General features: G+C 37.5%; 1 protein-coding gene and 1 long non-coding RNA gene across 7 annotated transcripts in view; one reads left to right on the forward strand and one right to left on the reverse strand.

Moving 5' to 3' along the window:
* Nucleotides 1-7,664: 7,664 nt before the first annotated feature.
* Nucleotides 7,665-8,952, forward strand: LOC149031369 (uncharacterized). The gene is made up of 2 exons (XR_016177755.1): nucleotides 7,665-8,619; nucleotides 8,767-8,952. It is a non-coding gene; the product is annotated as an uncharacterized LOC149031369 (long non-coding RNA).
* A 1,241-nt stretch (nucleotides 8,953-10,193) lies between these two features.
* The window catches only part of LOC107073691 (uncharacterized), a 29,609-nt gene continuing 17,206 nt past the window's right edge, over nucleotides 10,194-22,596 (reverse strand). For 2 of the 6 annotated variants that reach the window (XM_089175969.1, XM_089175973.1), the window contains exons 5-16: nucleotides 17,346-17,568; nucleotides 16,885-17,165; nucleotides 16,440-16,657; nucleotides 16,052-16,355; nucleotides 14,010-15,953; nucleotides 13,857-13,934; nucleotides 13,232-13,385; nucleotides 12,886-13,121; nucleotides 11,266-12,811; nucleotides 11,103-11,186; nucleotides 10,912-10,998; nucleotides 10,194-10,832 (exon numbers count right to left, since the gene is read on the reverse strand). In XM_089175969.1, the coding sequence (XP_089032095.1) occupies nucleotides 15,190-15,953; nucleotides 16,052-16,355; nucleotides 16,440-16,657; nucleotides 16,885-17,165; nucleotides 17,346-17,568 (1,790 nt within the window). In that variant the 3' untranslated portion in view covers nucleotides 10,194-10,832; nucleotides 10,912-10,998; nucleotides 11,103-11,186; ... (3 more) ...; nucleotides 13,857-13,934; nucleotides 14,010-15,189. The remainder of the gene's footprint in view (nucleotides 10,833-10,911; nucleotides 10,999-11,102; nucleotides 11,187-11,265; nucleotides 12,812-12,885; nucleotides 13,122-13,231; nucleotides 13,386-13,856; nucleotides 13,935-14,009; nucleotides 15,954-16,051; nucleotides 16,356-16,439; nucleotides 16,658-16,884; nucleotides 17,166-17,345; nucleotides 17,569-22,596) is intronic. The other 4 variants (XM_089175970.1, XM_089175968.1, XM_089175972.1 and 1 more) reach the window with 4 other exon arrangements.

Below are 22,596 nucleotides of genomic sequence, written 5' to 3' on the forward strand. Positions count from 1 at the left end.
AACTGACGCAACCCTGACGCAACCCTGACGCAACCCTGACGCAACCCTGACGCAACCCTGACGCAACCCTGACGCCAACCTGACGCAACCCTGACGCAACCCTGACGCAACCTGACGCAACCCTGACGCAACCTGACGCAACCCTGACGCAACCCTGACGCAGCCCTGACGCAACCCTGAGCGCAACCCTGACGCAACCCTGACGCAACCCTGACGCAACCCTGACGTAACCCTGACGCAACCCTGACGCAACCCTGACGCAACCCTGACGCAACCCTGACGCAACCCTGGCGCAACCCTGACGCAAGCCTGACGCAACCCTGACCCAACCCTGACGCAACCCTGGCCGCAACCCTGACCCAACCCTGACACAACCCTGACGCAACCCTGACACCAACCCTGACGCAACCCTGACGCAACCCTGACGCAACCCTGACGCAACCCTGACGCAACCCTGACGCAACCCTGACGCAACCCTGACGCAACCCTGGCGCAACCCTGACGCAACCCTGACGCAACCCCTGACGCAACCCTGACGCAACCCTGACGCAACCCTGACGCAACCCTGACGCAACCCTGACGCAACCCTGACGCAACCCTGACGCAACCCTGACGCAACCCTGACGCAACCCTGACGCAACCCTGACGCAACCCTGACGCAACCCTGACGCAACCCTGACGCAACCCTGACGCAACCCTGACGCAACCCTGACGCAACCCTGACGCAACCCTGACGCAACCCTGACGCAACCCTGACGCAACCCTGACGCAACCCTGACGCAACCCTGACGCAACCCTGACGCAACCCTGACGCAACCCTGACGCAACCCTGACGCAACCCTGACGCAACCCTGACGCAACCCTGACGCAACCCTGACGCAACCCTGACGCAACCCTGACGCAACCCTGACGCAACCCTGACGCAACCCTGACGCAACCCTGACGCAACCCTGACGCAACCCTGACGCAACCCTGACGCAACCCTGACGCAACCCTGACGCAACCCTGACGCAACCCTGACGCAACCCTGACGCCAACCCTGACGCAACCCTGACGCAACCCTGACGCAACCCTGACGCAACCCTGACGCAACCCTGACGCAACCCTGACGCAACCCTGACGCAACCCTGACGCAACCTGACGCAACCCTGACGCAACCCTGACGCAACCCTGACGCAACCCTGACGCAACCCTGACGCAACCCTGACGCAACCCTGACGCAACCCTGACGCAACCCTGACGCAACCCTGACGCAACCCTGACGCAACCCTGACGCAACCCTGACGCAACCCTGACGCAACCCTGACGCAACCCTGACGCAACCCTGACGCAACCCTGACGCAACCCTGACGCAACCCTGACGCAACCCTGACGCAACCCTGACGCAACCCTGACGCAACCCTGACGCAACCCTGACGCAACCCTGACGCAACCCTGACGCAACCCTGACGCAACCCTGACGCAACCCTGACGCAACCCTGACGCAACCTGACGCAACCCTGACGCAACCCTGACGCAACCCTGACGCAACCCTGACGCAACCCTGACGCAACCCTGACGCAACCCTGACGCAACCCTGACGCAACCCTGACGCAACCCTGACGCAACCCTGACGCAACCCTGACGCAACCCTGACGCAACCCTGACGCAACCCTGACGCAACCCTGACGCAACCCTGACGCAACCCTGACGCAACCCTGACGCAACCCTGACGCAACCCTGACGCAACCCTGACGCAACCCTGACGCAACCCTGACGCAACCCTGACGCAACCCTGACGCAACCCTGACGCAACCCTGACGCAACCCTGACGCAACCCTGACGCAACCCTGACGCAACCCTGACGCAACCCTGACGCAACCCTGACGCAACCCTGACGCAACCCTGACGCAACCCTGACGCAACCCTGACGCAACCCTGACGCAACCCTGACGCAACCCTGACGCAACCCTGACGCAACCCTGACGCAACCCTGACGCAACCCTGACGCAACCCTGACGCAACCCTGACGCAACCCTGACGCAACCCTGACGCAACCCTGACGCAACCCTGACGCAACCCTGACGCAACCCTGACGCAACCCTGACGCAACCCTGACGCAACCCTGACGCAACCCTGACGCAACCCTGACGCAACCCTGACGCAACCCTGACGCAACCCTGACGCAACCCTGACGCAACCCTGACGCAACCCTGACGCAACCCTGACGCAACCCTGACGCAACCCTGACGCAACCCTGACGCAACCCTGACGCAACCCTGACGCAACCCTGACGCAACCCTGACGCAACCCTGACGCAACCCTGACGCAACCCTGACGCAACCCTGACGCAACCCTGACGCAACCCTGACGCAACCCTGACGCAACCCTGACGCAACCCTGACGCAACCCTGACGCAACCCTGACGCAACCCTGACGCAACCCTGACGCAACCCTGACGCAACCCTGACGCCAACCCTGACGCAACCCTGACGCAACCCTGACGCAACCCTGACGCAACCCTGACGCAACCCTGACGCAACCCTGACGCAACCCTGACGCAACCCTGACGCAACCCTGACGCAACCCTGACGCAACCCTGACGCAACCCTGACGCAACCCTGACGCAACCCTGACGCAACCCTGACGCAACCCTGACGCAACCCTGACGCAACCCTGACGCAACCCTGACGCAACCCTGACGCAACCCTGACGCAACCCTGACGCAACCCTGACGCAACCCTGACGCAACCCTGACGCAACCCTGACGCAACCCTGACGCAACCCTGACGCAACCCTGACGCAACCCTGACGCAACCCTGACGCAACCCTGACGCAACCCTGACGCAACCCTGACGCAACCCTGACGCAACCCTGACGCAACCCTGACGCAACCCTGACGCAACCCTGACGCAACCCTGACGCAACCCTGACGCAACCCTGACGCAACCCTGACGCAACCCTGACGCAACCCTGACGCAACCCTGACGCAACCCTGACGCAACCCTGACGCAACCCTGACGCAACCCTGACGCAACCCTGACGCAACCCTGACGCAACCCTGACGCAACCCTGACGCAACCCTGACGCAACCCTGACGCAACCCTGACGCAACCCTGACGCAACCCTGACGCAACCCTGACGCAACCCTGACGCAACCCTGACGCAACCCTGACGCAACCCTGACGCAACCCTGACGCAACCCTGACGCAACCCTGACGCAACCCTGACGCAACCCTGACGCAACCCTGACGCAACCCTGACGCAACCCTGACGCAACCCTGACGCAACCCTGACGCAACCCTGACGCAACCCTGACGCAACCCTGACGCAACCCTGACGCAACCCTGACGCAACCCTGACGCAACCCTGACGCAACCCTGACGCAACCCTGACGCAACCCTGACGCAACCCTGACGCAACCCTGACGCAACCCTGACGCAACCCTGACGCAACCCTGACGCAACCCTGACGCAACCCTGACGCAACCCTGACGCAACCCTGACGCAACCCTGACGCAACCCTGACGCAACCCTGACGCAACCCTGACGCAACCCTGACGCAACCCTGACGCAACCCTGACGCAACCCTGACGCAACCCTGACGCAACCCTGACGCAACCCTGACGCAACCCTGACGCAACCCTGACGCAACCCTGACGCAACCCTGACGCAACCCTGACGCAACCCTGACGCAACCCTGACGCAACCCTGACGCAACCCTGACGCAACCCTGACGCAACCCTGACGCAACCCTGACGCAACCCTGACGCAACCCTGACGCAACCCTGACGCAACCCTGACGCAACCCTGACGCAACCCTGACGCAACCCTGACGCAACCCTGACGCAACCCTGACGCAACCCTGACGCAACCCTGACGCAACCCTGACGCAACCCTGACGCAACCCTGACGCAACCCTGACGCAACCCTGACGCAACCCTGACGCAACCCTGACGCAACCCTGACGCAACCCTGACGCAACCCTGACGCAACCCTGACGCAACCCTGACGCAACCCTGACGCAACCCTGACGCAACCCTGACGCAACCCTGACGCAACCCTGACGCAACCCTGACGCAACCCTGACGCAACCCTGACGCAACCCTGACGCAACCCTGACGCAACCCTGACGCAACCCTGACGCAACCCTGACGCAACCCTGACGCAACCCTGACGCAACCCTGACGCAACCCTGACGCAACCCTGACGCAACCCTGACGCAACCCTGACGCAACCCTGACGCAACCCTGACGCAACCCTGACGCAACCCTGACGCAACCCTGACGCAACCCTGACGCAACCCTGACGCAACCCTGACGCAACCCTGACGCAACCCTGACGCAACCCTGACGCAACCCTGACGCAACCCTGACGCAACCCTGACGCAACCCTGACGCAACCCTGACGCAACCCTGACGCAACCCTGACGCAACCCTGACGCAACCCTGACGCAACCCTGACGCAACCCTGACGCAACCCTGACGCAACCCTGACGCAACCCTGACGCAACCCTGACGCAACCCTGACGCAACCCTGACGCAACCCTGACGCAACCCTGACGCAACCCTGACGCAACCCTGACGCAACCCTGACGCAACCCTGACGCAACCCTGACGCAACCCTGACGCAACCCTGACGCAACCCTGACGCAACCCTGACGCAACCCTGACGCAACCCTGACGCAACCCTGACGCAACCCTGACGCAACCCTGACGCAACCCTGACGCAACCCTGACGCAACCCTGACGCAACCCTGACGCAACCCTGACGCAACCCTGACGCAACCCTGACGCAACCCTGACGCAACCCTGACGCAACCCTGACGCAACCCTGACGCAACCCTGACGCAACCCTGACGCAACCCTGACGCAACCCTGACGCAACCCTGACGCAACCCTGACGCAACCCTGACGCAACCCTGACGCAACCCTGACGCAACCCTGACGCAACCCTGACGCAACCCTGACGCAACCCTGACGCAACCCTGACGCAACCCTGACGCAACCCTGACGCAACCCTGACGCAACCCTGACGCAACCCTGACGCAACCCTGACGCAACCCTGACGCAACCCTGACACAAACTCTGAAAAAACCCAAAAAAACATATACACAAACTCTGAAAAAACCAAAAAAAACATATACACAAACTCTGAAAAAACCCAAAAAAACATATACACAAACTTTTAAAATACCCAAAAAAACATATACACAAACTTTTAAAATACCCGAAAAAACATATACACAAACTCTGAAAAAACCCAAAAAAACATATACACAAACTTTTAAAATACCCAAAAAAACATATACACAAACTCTGAAAAAACCCAAAAAAACATATACACAAACTTTTAAAATACCCAAAAAAACATATACACAAACTTTTAAAATACCCAAAAAAACATATACACAAACTCTAAAAAAACCAAAAAAAACATATACACAAACTTTTAAAATACCCAAAAAAACATATACACAAACTCTGAAAAAACCCAAAAAACATATACACAAACTTTTAAAATACCCAAAAAAACATATACACAAACTCTGAAAAAACCCCAAAAAAACATATACACAAACTTTTAAAAAACCCAAAAAAACATATATACAAACTTTTAAAATACCCAAAAAAACATATACACAAACTCTAAAAAAACCAAAAAAAACATATACACAAACTCTAAAAAAACCAAAAAAAACATATACACAAACTTTTAAAATACCCAAAAAAACATATACACAAACTCTGAAAAAACCCAAAAAAACATATACACAAACTTTTAAAATACCCAAAAAAACATATACACAAACTTTTAAAATACCCAAAAAAACATATACACAAACTCTAAAAAAACCAAAAAAAACATATACACAAACTTTTAAAATACCCAAAAAAACATATACACAAACTCTGAAAAAACCCAAAAAAACATATACACAAACTCTTAAAAACCCAAAAAAACATATACACAAACTCTAAAAAAACCAAAAAAAACATATACACAAACTTTTAAAATACCCAAAAAAACATATACACAAACTCTAAAAAAACCAAAAAAAACATATACACAAACTTTTAAAATACCCAAAAAAACATATACACAAACTCTGAAAAAACCCAAAAAAACATATACACAAACTTTTAAAATACCCAAAAAAACATATACACAAACTCTGAAAAAACCCCAAAAAAACATATACACAAACTTTTAAAATACCCAAAAAAACATATACACAAACTCTGAAAAAACCCCAAAAAAACATATACACAAACTTTTAAAAAACCCAAAAAAACATATATACAAACTTTTAAAATACCCAAAAAAACATATACACAAACTCTAAAAAAACCAAAAAAAACATATACACAAACTCTAAAAAAACCAAAAAAAACATATACACAAACTTTTAAAATACCCAAAAAAACATATACACAAACTCTGAAAAAACCCAAAAAAACATATACACAAACTTTTAAAATACCCAAAAAAACATATACACAAACTTTTAAAATACCCAAAAAAACATATACACAAACTCTAAAAAAACCAAAAAAAACATATACACAAACTTTTAAAATACCCAAAAAAACATATACACAAACTCTGAAAAAACCCAAAAAAACATATACACAAACTCTTAAAAACCCAAAAAAACATATACACAAACTCTAAAAAAACCAAAAAAAACATATACACAAACTTTTAAAATACCAAATAAAACATATACACAAACTTTTAAAATACCCAAAAAATCATATACACAAACTCTTAAAAAACCACAAAAAAACATATACACAAACTCTTAAAATACCCAAAAAAACATATACACAAACTTTTAAAATACCCAAAAAAACATATACACAAACTTTTAAAATACCCAAAAAAACATATACACAAACTCTTAAAATACCGAAAAAAACATATACACAAACTTTTAAAATACCCAAAAAAACATATACACAAACTCTGAAAATACCCCAAAAAAACATATACACAAACTTTTAAAAAACCCAAAAAAACATATACACAAACTTTTAAAATACCCAAAAAAACATATACACAAACTTTTAAAATACCGAAAAAAACATATACACAAACTTTTAAAATACCCAAAAAAACATATACACAAACTCTTAAAAACCCAAAAAAACATATACACAAACTCTAAAAAAACCAAAAAAAACATATACACAAACTCTTAAAAACCCCAAAAAAACATATACACAAACTTTTAAAATACCCAAAAAAACATATACACAAACTTTTAAAATACCAAAAAAAACATATACACAAACTTTTAAAATACCCAAAAAAACATATACACAAACTCTTAAAAACCCCAAAAAAACATATACACAAATTCTAACTACACCCAAAAAAAACATAAACACACAAACTCCTAATAAACCCAATAAAAAAAAAATAATAAATAAATAAATTGATACACACATACTGACTTAACCCTCGCGCGCGTGAATATTAAAACGCACACACACATAATGAACGAACCCTCGCGCGTGACCTTGACCCACATAATGAATGAAACTCGCGCGCGACCTTGCCCTGGATGTCCTTGACCTTCGATGACCTTGACCTGTAAAATCGGCTACAGGCACGGCCTCACGATTGATTGCCACCCCATTAACTAGAGACCAGGCCCCCTCTAATACTAGAAGACCCCCCAATTTTCTTATTCTAATTCTTTACTACTACTACTACTATTATTTCATGCTTCTACTATTTCATACTTCTACTACTACTACTATTTCATGCTTCTACTACTACTACTACTATTTCAAGCTACTACTACATGCAACTACTACTACTACTCCTCATCATCCCATTTTCCAAAGGCTGTCTTTCTCAGGAGCAAGCTGAATACAACGCTCAGGCCTAAGCGTGTATTGCAACCTGCTCCTGAGCGCAGCCACAGGAGTACTCTGCTTCTGCAGAGTCGGGGTCGCACCCCGATGCGTTGAAATCCATGCGCTTTGCACCTCCCTTTATACTAAATCGGCTATCCCAACGCTACCGAGTTCAAGACGCCATCTCGTAATTATATATGCAAATGAACTGTACAGCTGACATACATCAAGTTGTAATGGCTTCTCCCTCTTGTCAATCTCGCATGACATCCATTACTTTACTTTAAAATAACATTGCCTTTTATTTTTTTTTTATTCTATCTTATTATATACACAAGTGCAAATATTCTTGTTGTTGTTGTTTAAAATCTTTTATAAACTAATGTGCTGTGGTCGTCTACTTATTATAATATAATAAAAATCTATTATCATGTGCAATGATTTATTTCTTCTTGAAAGTAACATAACCACGAGACGTGCCAATTTTATCTTTCTAACGTGATATAGCCTCTTAAAAAAATTAATAATTTTCATTATACGTTATTACACATATATGTCTACAAATAAAGTGGTGTTTTTCTTATGCTAACATATCCATACTTAGTGAAATGATTTGTGCTATTTTAATTACATATAACCTCTCTCTCAAGTGCAATGGTTTTCTATTTAACTTTTTACATAACCTTTAGTGCAATGCTTATTAAATTAACACGTTCCGTTCATTATATGTACAACTCACGTAGTTATTACATAATTATTTAATATGCTAAAAGGTTTGTGTTTATAATAAATTCAATTCTCTATTAAAATGTTCATGCATTAAAAAAAAATTCCTTATACGACAAAAAACACATAAATTTGTTTCATAATTAAATTTTACAATAATTAATAATGACATATAATGGTTGATTTCATTAAAGGAAAATTTCAATGGCTTGGATGATAGGATAGGTTATAAAAAAGAAATAAAATTTGACACGAAACGTGGTAATCCAAAGTAACCTCAAGTGTGCAATGGTATACTTTGTAAGTCGACAAGTAACCTTCTTTAAAGTGCAATGGTATACTTTTCCTGTCGACCTGTCCACCTGTACAGTGCAATAATATTCTTTTTACATTTACATAATAATAGTAAGTACAATGATATTCTTCTTAAGTTAACATAATAATACTAATAATAATAGTAAGTACAATGGTTTTCTTTTGTAGATCACAAACACAAATCCAATGGTTTTCTTCTTAAGCAGATATCTAACATCAAGTTTAATGGATTTCTTCTTAAGGAAATATCAAACGTCAAGTCCAATGGTTTTTTTTGCTTCACAAGATATCAAACATCAAGTCCAATGGGTTTCTTCTTAAGGTGATTTGGTGATCACTGCAAAAAAAGAGAAGAGAATAAGAAAAGAATTATTGTAAATAAAAACAATATTATTCACTTAATTATGATTGCATCACTCTAAGAAATTTTGTTAATTAAATACTTTACACTTTACTACACAATACTTTACACTAAAGTACAATGTGACAGCAGGTAGCCATCTTGAATTTGTCCTAGAGATGTGTTTTCTTTCGTCGTCTAGATGGCGATACATATTCTCTCTACCAGTCGGTAACTAAAGTAAAAATTTATGTTAACTTATACAAAAATTAATTATATTATATTAATTCACGTTTTATATGACAAAAATAAATGTATTTTAAACAATATTATAATACTTACTTCTGTAAACAACATCCTATTTTCATTATAAAATACATGATGGTATTTCTACAAAAAAAAACACAAATGAATTCATACAAATATATACATTTTTATGCTCTTAGTCTATTCCCAATAAAATAAGTGTACATTAATAAATTTAGTACATATAGTAAGTACTGCAAACATTAGAATGTAATTAACCATTTCTTTTCTTAATTTGTGATAACTAGGAAACATTTTTTCTATCTAATATTCTTTTCATAAAATATTACTACTCTATATATGGTTTGCTTTTAGTGCAAGTATAAACAGTGACATAACCACAACTGCAATGATTTTCTATTTCAGTTAACATAACTTCAAATTCAATGCTATTCTAAACTTTCTATTTCAAAAATATTTCATTAATATGCTAAAATGTATATATGTTAATAATAAATTCAATTGTCTACTAAAATATTTCTATTAAAATGTTCATGCATTATAAATAAAAAAAAAAATACCTTATACGACCAAAAAAAAAATATAAGTTTCTTAACTTGTAACATTTACAATAATTAATACTTACATGTAATGGTTGATTTTATTAAAGGAAAATTAAATGGCTTGGATGATAGGATAGGTGATAAAAAAGAAATAAAATTTGACACAAAACGTGGTAATCCAAAGTAACCTCAAGTGTGCAATGGTATACTTTGTAAGTCGACAAGTAACCTTTAAAGTGCAATGGTATACTTTTCCTGTCGACCTGTCCACCTGTACAGTGCAATAATATTCTTTTTACATTTACATAATAATAGTAAGTACAATGATATTCTTCTTAAGTTAACATAATAATACTAATAATAATAATAAGTACAATGGTTTTCTTTTTTAGATCACAAACACAAATCCAATGGTTTTCTTCTTAAGCATTGATATCTAACATCAAGTCCAATGGTTTTTTTTTCTTCACAAGATATCACACATCAAGTCCAATGGTTTTTTTTTCTTCACAAGATATCACACATCAAGTCCAATGGTTTTTTTTTTCTTTACAAGATATCACACATCAAGTCCAATGGTTTTCTTCTTAAGTTGAATTGCCGAGCACTAATCACTAAAAAAAAAGAATAGAATATGAACTGAATTATTATTGTAAATAAAAACAATATTATTCACTTAATTAAAGCATCACTATTGAATTTTTGTTAATCAAATACTTAACTTTACTGCACGTGGCAGTATACAATGGCAGGTGGCCATCTTGATTGTGTCCAAGCGCGATGTATTTTCTTTCGTCTAGATGAAGAAACATATTGTATTTGTCGGTAAGTGAATTAAATATTTCCATCATTTGATGATAACAGCATAATCTTACCAGTCGATACAATGAAGTAATAGCTAGTACCGCTGCTAGATGGCGATACATATTCTCTTTACCAGTCGGTAATAAAAGACTAATTTCCTAATATACATTTTTATTAATTGATTAAAAAGTTAATAAAATTCCAATCATTTATACTATATGATAACAAAATAAATGTATTTGAATAGTTTTATAATATTTACCTCTTTACATATTTTTGTCTACATTAGTTTTTAACAATATCAGCTGCATATTCTTTTTCCATAATAATAATGAAATGAAATTCCCTGCAAAAGAAGATATTTATTAATAAATACATCAATTTTTCTTATCAGCCAATGGAAAAAAACTAATATCTTCTATTACCGTGTGTACATGAAACTTGATAACAAATTTTGACATGTATTGAATGTCGGAAATATAATAATGTATTTGCCACGTGTGTTATCCATATATCTTGTGATGATAACTAAGATATACATTTCTTCTCGTATTCTTTTGATAAAATATTACACTATATACATATATTATTTTCTCGCAGTGCAAGTATGATAAGAACACAGAGTGCATTTAACTGGAATTGCGTGCAGAATTGAAGTGATGGTTAAAAAATCCCTCATGACTGTATGGGATATTTGGTTATGGATGGAGTCATAGGATTGCGTGGAAAGTTGAAGTGATGGTTTAAAAAACCCTTATGATCGTGTGGAGTCTCTCCTTTTGAATGGTGTCATTGGTGTGCGTGGAAAGTTGGTGTGATGGAATTGCATGTAAAGTTGTTTTGCTAAGAAAAGGGACAGAAATGTTTAGATAATGCATAAAGTTAAGAGACAAACTAATCCACACATATATTTTAATAATTAGTAAAAATTCGTATAACAAAATACATATAGATGTACCTTAGTAGTAACTAATATTTGTTAAAATAAATTGATATAATGAGAACATCCTGAATTCATCTATATATACTCGGATTTAATAAAGAAAATTATTTTCCTTTGGTTATGACGTAATACTATTGTACCACACACACCAATACATCCCATTTGTAACTATTTTCATCCAGAATTGGCAATCACTAATCACTAAAAAGAGAAGAGAATATGAAAATAATTATTCTAAATACAAAATATTATTCTTTTGATTATGATTGCATCACTATTGCATTTCTTTAATTAAATATTTAATAGTGCACGTGGTAGTACACGACACGGCAGCCATCTTGATTTTTTCCTCAGCAATGTGTTGCCCGCGAAAATTCAAATAACAAGAAATGTTTTTTTATCATTAATCCGTAACCACAAAATTAATTATAATAATAATAATAATACTTTTATTATCTGAAACAATATTTATTTTGCAAGTGTGTTTATGTAATCTTTTAAAAATAATTCATAAATATGTCACTTTTTTTGTTTTTCAGTTAATAAAAGTCGATTACTGTAACATGAATTACTACTACTACATATAATTGTACATGCATCGAAATATTTTGTAATATAATAATTAATTTTCCATGAAATTATACTCTTATGGTCACGCAAGAGAATTGAAATATGTATGTGTATATATAGAGTATATATTAATGATGATGCTGCTGATGATGATGATGATCTAACATAAAAGACACAGTCGAGGCAAATTCCTTTCTGATTTTACATTTTCTTTGATCCAATTAATCACCCCGTTCATTTATATAAAATTATATGTCGATAAAGTCGACGATGATAAGTCGCAGCACAACACTTTATACAAGAAATCCTTTTTTGTGTATGTGCATGTGTATTATTGTGGGGTGCAAAATAGACATATAAGTGTTTAATATAATAATGTTAGTTGCAGTATTGTTGGATTCTTCTTATCAATCTTGATAATAATGAGTAGGCATTTCTAGTCAAATTATTTACCTATCCTGTTAAATGAATCAGTTTATCAATCAGTTTGATATAGGTTTGTTTTTTACAAATGCAAGATTGCAATGCTTACCTTTTGACAAATTCTTCTCTTGATTATTCTTTGTTAGTGCACCTACGTTCTATTTACATAATATTATAGAATAAAACTCTTGTTCGGATGACATAATCAATGCAAATCTTCTAATCGTTAGCCGTAAGAAAATGAAATATATATCCATTGATCCAATGGTGTAATGGAGTCCTCTTCTTTTGAGTATAACGTTCTTGGATTGGAATTTAAAATATAGATCTGCATGCTGATCTGATCTAAAAATATTTTTAAAAGTAGTTTTTATATGTATATCAAAATAAGTTTGAAGAGAGAAAAATTTTACATAATGCATAAAGTTAAAAAACAAAATATATACTTTACTTACTAGTATTTGTTATAATAATTTGATAAAGAGAACGTCTGGAATTCATCTGCATTCTCGGATTTAATTAAGAAAATCATTTTTCTTAGATTATAACATAACACTGTCCCACAGCACTTTATCCAGTTTAATTATTTTCATCCAGAATTGGCGATCACTAAATAAAGAATATGAAACGAATTATTATAAATAAAAAATATTATTCACTTGATTATTGCACCACTCTAAGGATTTTTTTAATTAAATACTTTACACTGCACATAGCCTGTATTTACGGTATTCAAAGTACATTGACAGGTAGCCATCTTGATTTTATCCTAGTGATGTTTTATCTTTAGTCTAGATGGCGAAACATATTCTACTAGTCGATATGACATAGTAATATTTACTTCCGCTAGATGGCAGCCTAAATTTACTAGTCGGTACAGTGAAGTAATATCTAGTACCGATAGGTGGCGATACACATTTTACCAGTCGGTAATAAAATGTAGTTAACGCACACACTATAAGTTTTTATTAATTGATTAAAAATAAATGCAACTCCCCAATCAATTTTTATATGATAAAAGTAAGTGTATTTTAATAGTATTATTTTTACTTCTTCTTCAAACAAAATTATTATATTTACCTTTAAACATATTATTGTCTAGATTATTTTTAGTCAGAGCAGCTGCATTCTTTTCGCATAATAATTCACATTGAATCTCTACAAAAGAGATATTTATTAACAAATACATCAATTTTTCTTGTCAGTTAATAAAAAAATAATATCTTCTATTACTGTGTATAAAACTTGATAAAAGATTTTGACATGAATAGAATTTCCTAACATAATGAATGTGCCATTTGTTTTCTTAATTTGTGATAACTAGGATACATTTCTTTTGGTATTCTTTTAATAGAACATAACTGCATATGATTTCTTCCTAATGTAAGTATAATAAGAACAGTTCATTTAAAAATCTTTCATAGTTGCAGTATTGTTGGATTCTTCTTATCAATCTTGATAATAATGAGTAGACACTTGTAGTCAAATTATTTACCTCCCCTGTGGAATGAATCAATTTATCAATCAGTTTAATATAGGTTTTATTACGTGTTTTGTTCGTGGTCAGCAGTGATGAAATCGAGCATTAATTTACTCGTTCTCATCCAGAAAAGCATATAATAAATTTTTTATTCAAAATTATTTTTATTCAAAAAAAAAGGAAAAATAATAATGTTGCAGAAGGAAAGCTCGAAAAGGATACAGATATATGACTTTTTATAATCTTTTCTATTAAGTACAATAAACAATAGCATCAGCAATGGTATAATAATAATAATAATAATTATAATAATTATAATAATAATAATAATAATTATAATAATAATAATAATAATAATAATAATATTAAAATAGTCATATTAATAATAATATCGCAAAGAAAATTATATTAATAAAAATAATTTAGTATAAACCGTGTCTTTCGGTATATTTCGTTCTTTTCTTTTTGTTCTTTCTTTTTTACACGCACGCATGAATTCTATCTATTTGTATATGCTTAAATTGACGAGAAAATTAATATAATCTTAACGAAATAAAGCCAAAAGAAAAATAATATTAAAAATCAAAATAAGCTATAGAAGTAAGAAATTGTACGATCACTATATTTATAAAGTCTACATGAGTATAAAAAAAGATGTATCTCCGATTTATTTTAAATTTACAATGTAATTCTCATCAGAGATTGAAAAAAAAAATGTTAAACGACGGAGAAACAAAATCGTAGGAGATCGTGTTTAAGAGCACATATACCAAATTTGATTAATACGAAATATTCATCAACCTAATACATTCGGTAGACTGTGTATATGTATATTTTATTTGATAAAAAAGTAAAATCTGTTATCTTTTGTTTGATAAAACGGTAAGACAAATGTCGAACGATGTAAAAGTGCAAAGAGAGAAAGAGAGAGGACTAGCTACTGTAACATGTCTTTCGTACATTTGCTAAAATCATACTGAAATCATCTTCAGCTTTAGTCGAGTTCTCAATATTTTGTATATGTTGCTGCTGAGTTTGTTGTTGCATTTGTTGTTGCTGCTGTGCTTGTGATTGTTGTTGGGGATGCGCTGAATGCTCCTGATATTTGCCAAGTGTTATGCTACTCGCAGTATGATATTGTTCAATACCATGGCCGATTCCCATATTAGTACACCGAGCATCTTTATTCTGCTCGTCAACTATGCAGTGAGAGTTTGAAATATCGAATTGAGATTGTTGTTGTTGTTGTTGTTGTTGCTGTTGTTCCAAATCATAATAACGCAAATCGCTTGCGTAATTGTGATTATTGTCCAATAAATTTTGGGATCTTAAATTAGAATGACCAGCACTCGTGGGATGGGAATACTTAAAGTACTTTTCTAACTGCAAGCTTTGTTGCTGTTGCTGTTGCTGCTGCTGCTGCTGTTGTTGTTGTTGTGGTGGTGGTGGTGGTGGTTGTTGTGATTGTTGTTGTGGTTGTTGTTGTGGTTTTTGTTGTTGTTGTTGTTGTTGTTGTTGTTGTTGCTGCTGCTGCTGTGGTTGTTGTGGTTGTTGATCTTCCTCAGTTGAAGTTGACATACTACTTGGATCTATGTGAGTAATAATTTGTTGCTGTTGTTGTTGTTGATCGTGCGAAGAATTTGCATCAGTTTGATATTCTTGATGATGCTGAGACATTTGATACCTTGGACTGACACCTGTTTAAATGCCAATGATATTATTTCAATATAGTAATAATATATTTTTTATGCTTTCTTTTAGATATATTGATTAAATATCGATTGAGTTTATTTACCTGAGCAACTTTCTGTTGTACCTCGTATCCCCATAGTTTGTTGCCTGTTGCTACACTGTACTGAACTATAGTTGCTCTCAACTGCTGCCTGCATTGAATAGTTTACTGATTTCGAGGACTGACTACTTGCGTAATGTTGCAAGGATTGATCGTGAGGAGAAGCAACGGGCGGATAAAACGTGCCAGTGACCGAACCAACGTTTTCGAAACCAGAACGAAGCTTGTTGCATGATACCATCATGCCATTTGCTATACCTAATGCTGCTATGCTGGACGTCTGCCTCTCGAAGTTTAAATAACTAATCTATAAATTTTGTAATACTTCTATATTGACAAACTATTATTAAAAAATGGAGAAATGAAATTAGATGAAGGCCAGCATACATACCGATTTCTTATAAGTCAACGTGTCCGTATAATTAGCTGAATTTTGACAAGACGTAATGCTAGTAGCAACATTATGAGTCCCATGAACCTGATTATTTTCACTTATAAAAGTGTACCGTTTTGTTTGATCGTTAATATCCCCAAGTTGTTTCGACGTCCCTTCCATCAAATCCCGTTCTGGATCTGGATTTTGCGTAGGCGGTAGGTGAGTTCCGTCACCTAATAATAATAATAATTGTATCAAACGTCTTTTTGATGCATCAAATGAACGTTTAATATATGTGCTACGTTTCTTTATACTATTTACTTATTTATTTATTTTATATTTTTATTAATTTAATTATTTTTAACGGGAGACTTCTAAATGAGCGATAGATGACATATAGTTGACAGGAAAAAGATAAGATAGATAGAAAGAAGCGATATTATTAAAAACTTAAATTTACCATCAGGTTCAGGACTACCAACTGGTGATATGTCCGGTGTATGGATAATAGGCGTGTATGGACTACCATATAAAGAATTATTCTCCGATTTATATTCTTGAATACCCTGCTGCTGCTGCTGCTGCTGCTGCTGTTGTTGTTGTTGTTGCTGCTGTTGTTGCTGTTGCTGCTGTTGATGATGATGATGGTGATGATGATGATGATGATGATATAAAGACGAAATGGGGGAATGGCTACTCCATGGGATCTGTGAGATTCCTTGATAATTTTCCATCTTAGATCTTTAACAAAAATGACAATATTTTGGTGATTTATTATATCTTACTGTAAGAATCATAAATATTTGTAGAGAATTTCATATTGATTGAACAGTAAGTATTCTTATTAACAATTTTTTTCTTTTAAAACTCAATATTACGGTGCATGAAAGATAATAATATTGTAGTAAAACAAAAACTTACATGGAATGATGAATGGTAGCATTGTTAGGATTGGACCTACTGCTGGCAGTATTGTTAGCTGATGGAGGAGAGGAAGGTGCTCCTGGAGATCGTTTAGCATGTTTCCTTCGCCTTGGTCTGTATTTATAATTCGGATGTTCTTGCATGTGTATCACCCTGAGTCTTTCAGCTTCTTCGACGTACGGCCTTCTGTCCTGTGGCGTTAGTCCTCGCCATTTCTTTCCTATAAGTGATAGCAATGTTAGAAAAAAGACAACAAAATATACAGAAATGGGATTTTCTATGTATATACATATATTTAATATGCATGCATGGTATTATATGCATAATGATATTATAAATATATTTATATAAGAATTGTAAGAATTGCAAATTTAATTATATTTTATTTATAATATGTTTATTAAATACTTGGAAAAAAGATAAAATCCACAGATCTTACCATTTCTATTGTGCCAAGCAGCGTAAACATACAAAGACAAAAGAAACGTTTTATTATAATAATTGCTATTTTGTTAATTCTATCTATATAAAGTATATATATATTGTATACCAAATACTTTTACTCAAATATTTGAATTATTTATTTTCCTAGAAAATCATATCTAAAAGTATCTTCAATCTTTATGTTAGAAATAATATTTTTCTTATTAATTTTAAGCACTACTCAACTTAAAGTTTACTCATCATACAAGAAGTAAAAAAGAACAATCTTAACGTAGATATATACTTTGAAAATTCATTAAAGTATTATCAGGCCATACCTTGTTCCAGTGTACACTAATTATCTAACAATATCATTATAAGTAACTGGATATAACCGTTAACACCTAAGAGAAAGTAACTTTTCTTTAAAACCTTAACAAAAACCAACTTTATCTTATTGTTTGTAAATCCATATAGTATAATGCTTATATTAATTATATTTTTGATATCTATATGTTGTATATATTACATTAATTGCATACATGATAACTACATATGGTAAACATACATCTTATCTATATTGTATTATATATATATATAGAGGGAGGGAGGGAGGGAGAGAGAGAGAGAGAGAGAGAGAGAGAGAGAGAGAGAGAGAGAGAGAGGGAGAAAGAGATTAAAGTGTATGGTTGGTTTTGTAAGGATGTACGTAGTATACAAGAGTACATAAACGCATGGGGGCGTAGATATGGGTGCGCCCATGCCTTTACCCAGCCACAAGGCACGAGAAGCATTATTTCATATTTTATTTTGTAGATTTCAAGTGTGGAGGAGAACTGCTAAACCCGCAGGACCTCGGAAAGGATAGGAGTTGAATGAGGAAGGAGAAAAGATATAAAAAATAAAAAAGTCTTTCTGAAAGACCTTTCTCTGGTCGCCTCTTATCTTTTATTTTGTTATTATTCATTTATTTTATATATATGTATATATATATATATATATATTTATAGAGCCCATTCTTTATTTATTCATCTATTTCGATTCATTCTATTTATTTTGTTTCTCTCACTTCTTATTATAATCTTTTTCAATTGGATTATGATTTGTATATATTTCCAGCCTCGTTTGCACCTAACTCTAATCTAATTTGTTCAATTTCACACGACCACCCCATAAGTCCAACAATTTATAAACAGCAAGGTGAAGCTTGGAAAAGCTTTTTCAAGTTCTTAAACAACCAAACCAAGTTAACTCAATTTAATATTCTTGAATTTGCTTCACGGTAAGGATATATATACACGTGGTGATTCATCATCACACCCGCGCAATCGCGTCCCACCGTGACGTCCTCGTTAAGTATTCTAATGGCCAGCGTGTACCTCTAATTTACCCCAGCTATTCCTCCTCCTTCCCCACCGAATGACTTCATTAATTTGAATTTTTCAAAAGTAGGTGTGGAAAAAGAGAAAAAAAAGAGGCAGGTACATGTTACATGGAATTAATACATGTTTCTCTTTTTTTTCTTATTATCTATCTAATTAAACATTCAAAGCAGATTCAAACACACACCTGCCGGTAATTTACTTGACTGTTCACCTTTGATTGATACTTTTATTTCTCATTTTTTTTCCATTTATCATTCAAATTTTTGAAGAATTTCTCATTGTTATATAAGCGATAATTTCTTAATTGTTAATGAAAATATTAAAAATTATCTTATGTAAGAAATTCACAATGAAATTTATCCCGAAACTTGATTCGATGCAAACATTTCCTTTTACCGATCGATAGTCCGTTGTTAAAACATTTTCAGATAAAGCTCGTCGCTATTGTTTCCTTCGAATAAAACGTAACAAGAGAGAGGGAGAGGGAGAGAGAGAGAGAGAGAGAGAGACGTTCGCGTCTCGGTCCCTTAGTATTAGCGGGAGTATTGCTCGGCCCGTACCTTTCATCTCCCTTATCCAGACACCGACCCGTAGGCGTAGAGGAATCATTATCAATGTTATGATCGGATACCGTCGGCCACGAAACTCAATATTCGTTTCGCTCTCTCACTCAGTTGATAAAGTTACTCGCCTAACGCGAAAAACAACGAGACAAATAGTTAGTGAGTAAGAAAGAAAAAACTTGATGAGAGAAAAAAGAGAGGAAGAATGGGTACATACAGATTTTACCTGACGAATGCAAGAGGCCTAATCTTTCGACTTAATAATAATATTGTATCTTACTACGTAGGTGGTCCATGATATTAGTATTATCAAAGTATGATCGAAAATTTATAAACTCGTTTATAAATTTCTTGTTAAAATGTTTATTTAAAATAATTCAAGTAATATAGTGGACTTTCCATATCGAATAGAGATTTGCTGACAAATAAATTTTTCTAAATAATAAAAAAGGAAGCGAAGATGTCTAGGATAGGTAAAAAGGTCCGCCCTATAAGAAAATAGGTGTGCGCAGGCGGTCAAGCTCGATGAAGTTACGAGGAACGAAAGATAAGAAAGTAAGAAGAAAGAAGAGAAGAGAAGAGAAGAGAAGAGCAGAGAAGAGGTCGAAAGCAAGAAAGCAAGAAAGCAAGAAAGCAAGAAAGCAAGAAAAACAAGAAACGAACGGGGCCCACATCGGTGGGCTTCTTGTGGGACCACATCGCGTACCCCGCCCAACCTGGGTCGCCCACTGTCACCATTAATAATACGTCTCCCGTCTCGTGATGTATCTCATCTCCGTTGGCGATGCCAACCATTTCGTCTCTCTTTCTCTCTCTCTCTCTCTCTCTCTCTCTCTCATTCCCTATAAATGTATATGCATTTGTATAAGAGAGAAAGAGGGGCTAAGGAAGGAAGAAAGGGAAAGAGAGAGAGAGAGAGAGAGGGACTTACATACATTAGGACTTTATAGAGAGATTTGTACACTTTATATTGTATACAAATATATATATATATATACATATACATATACATATCTACGTATGTAAGAGTGGAACATATATTGTACATATGTACATATTTATATACCTAAAGAAGATACGAATGGAGAAAATCTGGGAGGGGTCGATGCAGGATGCGAGCCATGTAAGATGAGGAGGATGAAGAGAAGGAAAAGTCAGGGCCATGAAAAAGAAAAAGAAGAAGATGAGGATAAGAACGATGATGACACAAGAGCAAACGTTGATAAAATTTGATCACATCAATCATGTAACTTGTGAACTAAATAAGAATAATACAATATTATTTTTGTTTTAGAGTTCTAAATTCATATGTAAAGTTTGACGATTAAGCTCGGAAATACTCTATATATGTAATACATACGTTATGCTAACTGTAATTTCTCAATTAACTGTTTGCGATAATAATTGAAATATTGTATTATTCATCATTTCGACTAATTTTTTTATAAATACATTAAACTTATTTTCATTTCGATGTTAAAAATAATAAAAGTAAGAAAAAGGAAGAAAGAAGTTTGAAGCATCTTAAGAAGACGTTAGTACACTTTTTGTGATACTCCTCATCACCGCTGTCCTTCCTTGTTGTTGTCATTGGAATAAAAAAAGAGGAATAATGGGGGGAGAGGAGGGATAGGTGGGTCGGAAGGTAGGGTAAGGGTGCGGCCAGGCTCCGTTCTCGACTCCACCTCATTACCCGGCATTCTATGCAGAGAACGCTCGCTTATGGCTTATTATTGCCTTTGCCTTTGCCTTTGCCTTTGCCTTTGCCTTTGCCTTTGCCTTTACCTTTACCTTTGCCTTTGCCTTTGCCACTTTAGTTTCCTCCTTTTATTTATATATGTATATGTATTATTATGTAATAGTAGATATTTATTTACATGTACTGAAAATAAGAAAATTATAAATACTTGTGACTTATTTGGATCAGTAAAGACCCAATAAGAATACACACCCTAGGCTCATCTTGTATGTATATGCAATTATTGGGGTCCGATCTTGTCTCTTAAGGTTCGTTATGTTGCTTCGTTTAAAAGCATCTATAGGTAAGTAAATATGAGAGAAATTGTGACTTTCTTTTACTTATTCCGTCGGCGGTGAACTTATTATGTGTGCTGACCGCACTGACTACTCTACTACTCCACGACACTTTGTCGGTCTTATCAAATTCCAAGCAGACTCTTTCTTACAGTTGTAAACAAACTATAAGACTTTCTTTTTATTTGTTTTTTTTTGTTTCCTAAAAGAAAAATCCTAGTCGAGGGCAATTGATTTTCTATTATATATTTATTTAAATCTTCGCTCTTTTTATTCATTATCCATTTGGATTATTTATATATTAATCTAAATACATAAACTGTAAATTTGCAAGTAAAGCGATTTTCATGAGTAATTTAAATGATCGTAGACGTGTATGTAAGCACGCTCGGACGTTAATTTCTATTCGATGGACATAGATTGAAGTCTTCTTTGAGATGTCCTTCATACATACCTACCTGCATTGTGCATCGCTAAGTGCAACGATCGATACGAATTATCGTCGTTCGTATTACAGGTTCTTCTTCGCTCGTAATACGATATTATTCGAAGCACTCGTTGGATACGTATATAGGGTGTATAGAAAATAAAATTACTCGTTGATCATTTTTTAGGGAGATTTATCTGTGTAGAAAGAAACATTTTATTTTAATCAATTTACTTAGATGAAAATATTTCATATGTAATACTATATATATATAACATTATAAACTTATATGTAAATACTTACATGTACAAAGTCTTTCGAAAGATAATTTTTAGATGTGGTAGAGGACACGCAATTAAACACTTTAATGTAATAAATAAGTGTCAAAAAAGACTACATTAAATTTAATTAAAACA

The sequence above is a fragment of the Polistes dominula genome, unplaced genomic scaffold (genome assembly GCF_049000335.1).
Source record: "Polistes dominula isolate Pdom_NZ unplaced genomic scaffold, Pdom_raw_medaka contig_21, whole genome shotgun sequence".
In the NCBI taxonomy this organism is placed as follows: Eukaryota; Metazoa; Arthropoda; class Insecta; order Hymenoptera; family Vespidae; genus Polistes; species Polistes dominula.